An 8,923-nucleotide genomic window follows, 5' to 3' on the forward strand; every position below is an offset into this window, starting at 1 on the left:
ATAATGAGTCACGTAATCATGCATGTAGATTTATTAAAAATAGCATCAAACCACACGCCCTCCCCCTTTTTTTTGTCACTCCAATTAGTGTATGTCAAACTTATTTTGTCAGAATCTAATTGATTGTAATACTAATTTGAGAACAGATACACTTATACAAGATGTCAGTAACACCAATAAAAAAGACAAATGTTTGAATCAAATTTAGCTACAACACCCCTCCTATACTGATCAACAAATAAAAACCTGAGAAAAAAGAACAGAAAAGAATGACACAATTTGAGTTTCTAATTTATAACCCTAAAAGAATCACTGAATGGCTGGGACCTCATTAGCAGCAAGTACCAAGATTTTGAGCTATGTACAGTCCTTTGTTAGTAGCCTCCTTTTTCACTAAAAGATGAAATCAAAAGAACAATTGAATGCTGTTTGTTGCTTTTACGGTGTAATGGTATCTGAAGCCTTAGACTTTGATCCCTCAGCCTCTGGTGATGGTCTGCTTGAAGAATCCGACTGCCTGGTCTCCTCGACCATCTTCACCACTTCTCCCATGTCAGGTCTTAAATCTGGCACCTTGGAAACACAAGCCATGGCAATTTGAAGCATTTGAACCAACTCTTCTTCAATATTCTGATTTCTCATTAGCTCTGCGTCGAAAACTTCCGCGGTCCATTCCTCCCGAACAACTGACTGCACCCACCTTGGGAGATCAACTACATCATCACGTCCAGGTGATTGCACTGGCGTCTTCCCCGTAAGCAACTCAAGAAGGAGAACACCAAAGCTATAAACATCAGTTTTTTGGGAGGTTTTCCTTGTCTCTATTGTTTCTGGTGCTCTGTAGCCGGCAGTTCTCGGAGGGACAGCAGGGAAGCTCATGAGGGGAGCCAGACCAAAATCTGATATGCAACCATTATGGTCCTCGGAAAGAAAAACATTGGAGGACTTAATATTCCCGTGTGTGAACTTGCCACCACCAGCTGAATGGATGTGGGCTATTCCTTTAGCAGCTCCCAGTAAAATTTTTATCCTGGATTCCCAGTCCAGTGGTGGTTTTTCACCATCCTTGCTACCTGAAAATATCATTCATTGTTTTGTTTATTTAAGCTCTTGAGGACAGTAATTGCTAAGTTGAACAGGGTTCTACTTTTTAAAATATCATTTCTCATTTTCAGAATTGACACTTAAGAAACAAAAAGGATAAACAAAGAGAACAGAGAGCATACCATGCAAACGTGCCAACAGGCTACCAGCTGATACATAGTCGTAAACAAGAAGTTTTTCATCCTTAGAGTAGTAATAAGCCCGTAGGGGAATAACATTAGGGTGCTGACCAACCCTTCCAACTGTTTCCATCTGCTGCTCAAACTCTCTTTTGCCAACCACAACCTCCTTCAATCTCTTGACAACTACTGTCGTTCCGTCCTCCAAGATGGCCTTGTAAGTTGTACCATAGCTTCCCTTTCCCAGCACTTCAGCAGAGGCCCTTAGTAGATCTTCAAGATCAAAATTGAAGGAACAACCTTCAAAGAAAACCAATTTGTTCTTCTCAGACTCCTGGACCCCACTCCCAAAATCTTCCTTGGGCTTTTCAGTCCTTCCAGCACCAAAAGCCTTGCCTTTAAGAACACCATGTCCTTCACTATCCTTTTTCCTTAAACAGCAAAAGACAGCCATTAGCAGAAGAAGAAAAAGTGCCACACCTCCTCCTACCGCAATGGCAATGATAGCCACTTTGCTTAGTCCCTTTTTCGAGTGTTTTTTTTCATGAGCAGCAGGTGTAGGACCCATGTTATCTGAAGGAGACACAGCGGGAGCAGAAGCAGGAGAAACTCCAGAGCACTGTTTAAGTGGAGGTCCACACAAGCCTGTGTTTCCCTGAAATGACGAATTGGGAAAGCCACTAAGAGCCAATGGGATTGAGCCATTAAGGTGATTGTTGCTCAAATTCAGATACTTAAGACTTTGATTATTTAATTTGGGGATGGATCCAGTAAGAGCATTATCTTGAAGGAACAATTTATTTAAATTAGTCAGATTTTGAACAGATGATGGAATTTCGCCCTCCAGGGAGTTAGAAGCGAGATCTAATGTGTTGAGTTGCGGGGATAATGAAGATGGTATTTTTCCAGATAAGTTATTTTGCTGTAGGTATACATACTGGAGAGAAGGAAGGGACAGCAGATCAGATGGAAGACTCCCCGAGAGGAGGTTTGACCGGAGGCTGAGGGTCGTAAGGTGATCCAACTTCCCAAGGGTGTTATTAGGGATAAGACCTTTAAGTCCAACCCCAGGTAGCCTGACAGCAACTACACTATTGTTATCCGAGCTGCAGGTAATGCCCACCCAAGCAGTGCATACTGGGGCAGAAGAAGTCCAGTTCACTTTCCGGCCATGAGGGATTGAAGCAGCAAACTGAAGCAAAGCTTGCTTGTCATTTTCCAGATCAGCATGATTTGGAGGTGGAAAAATGAGCAAGAAAAGCGACACCAATGTCAAAAGAAAGAAGAGCCTCATAGATATCCTGCTGGTGTAGGTTCAATAGGATAATGGTTGGTCTGTTGCAGCGATTCTCTGGTAATGCCTGGCATAAGAAAGAATAGGCTATCAGCAGTCTGATCATATTTCCTATGAATACAAACTAAAGCAAGCACTGCATGCATGTGAAGCAGAGAGTTTACAAAAACTAAGAAAATTCACTCAAATAGCAAGTATGCAAAAAAAAAAAAAAACAAAAAAAAAAAAAGACTGAACATGCACTCAAAGCAAAATGCTGTAAAAGACTAGTTATCTCTTTTAGATAAACAATAATCTAGACAAATAACAATGTAGTAAAGTTAGAACAAAGATACTTGCAACAACACGAGTGATATACAAAATGCAGAAACCGTATATTGAGAGGTTAGATATGAATTACCGGATAAAAGGGAATACAATTATATGGGACAACAAGCAGGATATAAAAGCATCAAGCGGAATCTCATAATCTCTATTGCAATTAAAGAGAAGGTACAGATACTTCACCTAAGTACCAACGAACAATTCAAGGATTAAATGTACACCAGAATGGGAGCCACATGTTAGCAAAGAAGCTGCCTTTGATTGAAGACTAATTTGTGGACCAACAGAATGAATGCTAGATTAATACCAGACCCCAGTGTGTTTCTAAGGAATTCATCCGCCGGGTCCAGTCATTAACACCAGTCCACCCACCCTTGGAATTAAACAACTTTAAGCATCAAATTAAAATGAGTGGAGAAGAAAGAATAGGATTAACGGAAAATTTTTGTACCAAAGCATAAATGCCACTATTTATGAAAACAAAGAAATGTCCAGTTCAATTCTCGTCTGACAGTCATTATACAATCTTTAGGATTAGTATAAAAAGGCAGTACTCCATAATACATTTATCAAAAAGTAAGCATACAGCTAAAGCGCTAAAGAAAGCAATAAAGCATGGGAGTTCTTTTTGGATAAAGAAGGGAGCACTAATAAGTATGCAAGGGTTAGTTGATAATAAAGATGAGTCTTTTTCTGTTTACAACACTAATTATCACTCATGATCAATGTTCTCCTACTGCCCTTCCATGCTTTCACCTTCTAAATTTAAGAGTGGATTGCATGAAGCATTAGTCAAATCCCACAAGTAAAAGATTCTCTTTTTTCTTTTCCCTTAAAAAACAGCAATTAGTATACTTCTACTAAATTGGGAAGGATGATATACTGGGTGGGTTTCACTTCTCACTAATGGTATCCAAAGTATACCAAATTGAAGGTCCCCTTTCAAATTACCGAATCTAATCAACTCGAACCCTATGTCCCTCTCATTCCCCTCCTAGAGATATTAAGAGTAAATTTGCATGAATGATTATTCCAATTTCTAGTCTCACATTTTTGCCTTAGGAGCAAAAAGACTAACTAGCAACAATTCATAGAGTAATTAAACTGTATTTATATAACTTATGATGAATTGAAGGATCCAGTTGAATTGTAATAATTAATAAAATGAAGAACAGATCAGGGTATAATGAAGATTTTAGTAAACATGAGCCTGAAAATGGGAAAGCTGAAAATTTTGATAAATTCATAGAAAGAAGAAGAATTTACTATTTTTAGCAATCAAATTAATAGTTGAACTAAAATTAAAGGAAATAAATTTCAAGAAAGGAAATGTAACAAAAATCAAACAAAATATAACAGTATATCAATTCAAAGAGATATTGAAAGAGGAAATTACCTTAGAAAGATAAATGGGTCAAATTAGAGCACCCATCAACAAAATTATCTGCACAACAAGAAATAGAGGTACAGATCCATGAAATTGATGAATCAAATATAGAAACAGAAATATTCCCAAATGAATAGAGTTTGACACATTTTATTTGATGCAGAAATGAAGCTAACAAGTTGAATAAAATGTGAGAGAGAGAAAAAAGAAAAGGGTACCTGGAAAGAAGCAGCATTTGCAGCAACAACAACATATTTGAGTTTAAGAAAGAGAAAGAAAAAGAGAGAAAAAAAGGTGAAAAAATGGGGTTTAAAAAGAAAGCAATTATCAACGGCAAAACTTGAAGAATACACTGAATCTGAGTTGGTATTAGTTTAGAGAGAAACAGGTTCAATTTGTGTCCTAACTTCTCAAACCCAAAATCTTCCGTAAAGTTAACGGCATAAAAGTAACCTCCCCTGAAAATGGGGGGTTTTGGGTTTTAGACACACGGATCTCGATGAGTTTCTTCTCTGTTTCAGAGTTTTTGTTGTTCGGAATTTCCAAGTAAGGAAGAAGGCAGGTGCAGAACCCAGGAAGTTGGTCTGCACAGCTGTAATTTTTGAGAAGAAAGACCTTTTCTTTCTTTTTGTTAACAACATTAACATAACATTTTTACGTTTCTGTTTTTCTTACCAACACAATACCAGCTCATTCTTTACCCCCATTATCTTAACATTTTTAAACGGACTGCTACTGGCATTTTTATTAATCGTACGTGTATCAATGCAAAATTTTGACCATTTTTGTTTATAATTGATAGAGTGTATAAAACATATTTCTGGGCCTAAACCATCAACCACACGAGAACCCGTTGGGCATAAAGTGTGGATGCAGCATGCGCCCTCCTCATATGCTGCGCGAAATATTCTACTTGAAAATGGGGGGTGGATGAGATTTGAAACCGTGACCTTTGAGTCACGCTAACTCCGATACCATATTAACGGACCAACTCAACCAAAAGCTTAATTTATACATTAGCAAGAACTCTAAAGTTGGTATAATGAATGAAGAGTTAAGACTAACCAAAAATAATTTGCACGACAACAATTGTGCTTAATATACGGAGTGTTTGTAATAATGTAGTCAAAGTAAATAACGTTTATATAAATAGTGCAAAATTTAAAATGTTGTACTCCATATAATTAATTAAGGCTCCGTTCAGTTCACCTTATTTTTGCTTAACTGAAATTATTTTTACTGAAGTTAAATTATTTTTACTAAATTGAAATTAATTTTACTGAACTAAAATTATTTTTGTTGAAGTGAAATTATTTTTGTTGATTTTCTGTTATATTTATTCTTTAAAGTTACTGAATTTTACTGAACTAAACTAATTTTTACCGATTAAAATTATTTTTATTAAATTGAACTTATTTTTACTGAACTGAAATTATTTTTACTTAATATTATTTTTTTAAGGTGAAGTAAACAGCGCATAATTTAAAGCGAAAGTAGTTGTACTAAGAGACATAGTGATCATACATTTGTCGGACTTCATCCAAAAACTTTCACAAAATAATCAAATCAAGCAAAATATTGTTGTAAAATGTGACAAGAAAAATGAAACAGATAAACATGATGTTAATTAGCTAGCTAGTATTGTCTTGCAATTAAATAAAATTAGTGGGGACTAGCACCCTTAAACTAAATGAGGTCAGCCATCCTAAGATCCTAGTTCTAAACCTAAAATAAATGAAGAAAGGGGGGGAGCAGAGCAGTAGTTGAGAAAGTTGGAAAGAAGGGTGTGGGTGGGGCCCACCAAGGTAATTAGTGTGAGCCTGACAGATTAGCAGAGAAATAGGTGCAAATGCTAATGCTTGTAACTTGTATTTGTTTCTCCCTCTTTGGATGGATTCTTCGGTGTTCTTCCACCTTATTTATTTTCTGTCTTTCTTTTTTTTTTTTTATTAGGAGCATAGCATCTCCTTGATTTTGATCTCTAATTCAGTTTTTTCTTTTGCTAGTCAAACAATTTCCAAATTTTATAGCAAAAAACATTTTTTGTTCCAAAATGTCAAATTAAAATTAATATGATAATTGTACACAACCATCTAGTAGAATAGTATAGCAAGTAGTATTTGGTCAATTGGTCTAGTCATCTAATTGTAGAGATTATTTTATCACAACACAAGGATGTGAGTGGAGATTTCCTTACCCTTTTCCTTCCATTCCAAAAGGGTCTTATGGATCCTATCTATATAATTGGACATAATAATTAACTTGTAAGAGGTCCTTAACCCTATATAAAACCTTTTTCTTACCCGCCAAAAAATTAAATTAAATTAAATTAAAAAAAAAAATTAATAGAGATGTACTATGTGGATCTTAAGGGGGGGGGGGGGGTGGTAAAATATACTCTTATGTCAAATATATATTTGCATGAGTACGAGTTGAAGAGTAAGCATAGCAGAAAGTAGCTACTCGTAGATTAATAGGGAGTAAATGAATATCCATTTAAGTAAGTAGAGTTAACCTTGGATGCTTTGCATCATCATTAACTATAATTAATTAAGTCGAAACAAAAAGTCTAGCGGTTTTCTCATATTCGAATTAGAGACTTTTTTTGAATTAAGTCTTTACCTACTTATGTACCAACTCCACCTCTTTTTGCCTCATAAATTGTACTCCTAAGTATTGTTTAATTAAGTCTTCCCAATTAATTACTACGAGTACTCAACAAAAACAGTCAAGTATTCAATTCCGAGTCAAAATGAAAAGCAGACTTCACTACTGTCTACAGTGAATATATGCTCTCGTTGACTCTCATTAGTAGCTCTCCAAACCATTTTAATCATAAAGTTCCTTTTTTTTTTTTTTTTTTGAGATGTAGTTCGATCTATATTATTGGGCCCATTTCTAATGACATTGAGATGGTACTATGCATGCAATACACATCTTCATTTATACTACAAGTATGGCATTTCTTTAATACAAATACATTATTATAGTGTATCCAAGCTATTTGTTTTTCATTTGCTAATTTGGATAAGCAAAAATTAAATCTCAAAATACTTCATATTATAGTACTAAGCGCACCTGTCTTTAAGTATTTTTGAGTATAAGAGGTGTGGACAATGTCACTTTGTAGGTTGTTTGGTGTTTTTCATGTGATTTTAGATCATTTGGACGCTTATGAAAAGATAAGAAAATCTTGAATCATTATTAGTTCTTAAATGGCTTTTGAAATGGCATGTTATAGGCGCAAAACATAATAATACTACTATACATGCAAAATACTTTAGTGATTTCCATAAAAAATGCTCAAAGATATGCACTAAACATGTATCGAATAAACAAGCAATTTAAACAAACATGCTTTGAGAAAAGAAACAGATGAATCATGATAACCCTAATAAATATGATGTCAAAGTCAATACTCAATATGCAGTTGAGCACACGATAGGAGAAGTGTAGTGTCAGTGAGCAGTGAATAATGGTTTAGTTCAGTGCCTGGTTAGACTTTATTTAATAGGCGTAGGTATTGTGGGCCAACCCAATGAATTTGGAAGCATTAAAGCCTTTTTGGGTCACAGGCCCAGTTTATAACAACAGACAGTATGGCTTTATTCATCAGGGCCCCAAAAGTAGTTTGTATACTTATTATTACGTACGATATTGGTAACACTGCCTCTCATTTTTAAGGTACAGTATACAGCATACTCACTACTCACTACTCTTAGTCATTGTCACTGGTCACACTATTTACTTTGCAAATGGTTTTATACCTTCTCTTATACGAGTAACAACGGTCCAAAGACTAACATGATGTATTAATGTAAACGTCGTTAACATGTAACTCTAGTATACAACGAATCTACAAACTCAGGGCCTTCTAAGAAAATAGTGAAACTGGGAACAAATTACGTGAAACCATTTAAACTCGATACTATCTTCGTGTGATAGACCGAAGATGTAAGCATGAAAAGAGTCTAGGCCAAAAGTAGTGATACATCATAAAACAACACAAAGAAGTTAGATGAAGAGGTGTGGATCCTGAAAATCAGGAAACTAAATGATGTTAAGGGTGAGCTCTTGTGTTTATTTTAACTAGTGAGATCACATGGACATGTGCTTCTGGTGCGTGGGCTCTAAACCTGATGCCCACATCATGTGCTGCAACTGCGACTGACAGCAAAGTTCAAAGGCCAGCCACATGCCTATCACAATTGACCTTACTATTCTCAGATCTAGCTTGGAAGTTTCTCCACAGATATCTTTTTTGCAGCAAAAAATAATTGAGTAAATCCAAAATTCCCAGATCTAACATTCTTATCAGAAGAATTCTTACTCTGCTCCACTGAGGCTGGCTATCAGAATTCTCTCTTTCAGAGCCACTATCCAAAAGAGCTTTGTCAAAATGTACTTGTTCTAAGTCATAACAGAAGCTCATGTCACTTGAATAGCTTATCGAGTGAAAAGGAAGCCAGACAGTCTATCTAATCATCTAGAATACTATTTGCCTAAGCAGATGCTGGTCTGAGACTCTGAGATCCCTCTTCAGACTATAGCATAACAAAAGGACTCTCCAAAGTCTAAGCCTCACGGGCATATAATAGTACTTCCCAAAAGCTCTGTCTTCTGTCTGTGTGTGTGCAAAATCTATATACCTGTATATGAAAAAGTACCAAGTGCTAGTACTGCTAGATTTGATAA

The 8,923-nt window shown here is 35.9% G+C and overlaps 1 protein-coding gene across 2 annotated transcripts; it reads right to left on the reverse strand.

The window, feature by feature from the left end:
* Positions 1-61: 61 nt before the first annotated feature.
* Positions 62-4,918, reverse strand: LOC110731699 (probable inactive receptor kinase At5g58300). 2 transcript variants are annotated; one of them, XM_021911583.1, is made up of 4 exons: positions 4,447-4,918; positions 4,238-4,285; positions 1,227-2,584; positions 62-1,073 (listed from the first exon to the last, which is right to left on the reverse strand). In XM_021911583.1, exons 3-4 carry the CDS (start codon positions 2,515-2,517, stop codon positions 439-441), a joined length of 1,926 nt encoding a protein of 641 aa, XP_021767275.1. In that variant the 5' UTR covers positions 2,518-2,584; positions 4,238-4,285; positions 4,447-4,918; the 3' UTR covers positions 62-438. The 2 variants fall into 2 exon arrangements, with proteins under 2 accessions (XP_021767275.1, XP_021767282.1); XM_021911590.1 differs by lacking the exons at positions 4,238-4,285; positions 4,447-4,918 and adding an exon at positions 3,025-3,401.
* Positions 4,919-8,923: the final 4,005 nt, after the last annotated feature.

The sequence above is a fragment of the Chenopodium quinoa genome, unplaced genomic scaffold (assembly GCF_001683475.1).
Source record: "Chenopodium quinoa cultivar QQ74 unplaced genomic scaffold, ASM168347v1, whole genome shotgun sequence".
NCBI classification, from domain to species: domain Eukaryota; kingdom Viridiplantae; phylum Streptophyta; class Magnoliopsida; order Caryophyllales; family Amaranthaceae; genus Chenopodium; species Chenopodium quinoa.

What these genes read in the sequence shown, in the direction of transcription:
- LOC110731699 (XM_021911583.1), bottom strand. Translation starts at nt 2,517, where the DNA reads ATGAGGCTCTTCTTTCTTTTGACATTGGTGTCGCTTTTCTTGCTCATT. An exon ending in CCTGTTGGCACGTTTGCATG is followed by an intron (nt 1,074 to 1,226) that starts GTATGCTCTCTG and finishes TGATATTTTCAG; the next exon opens with GTAGCAAGGATGGTGAAAAA.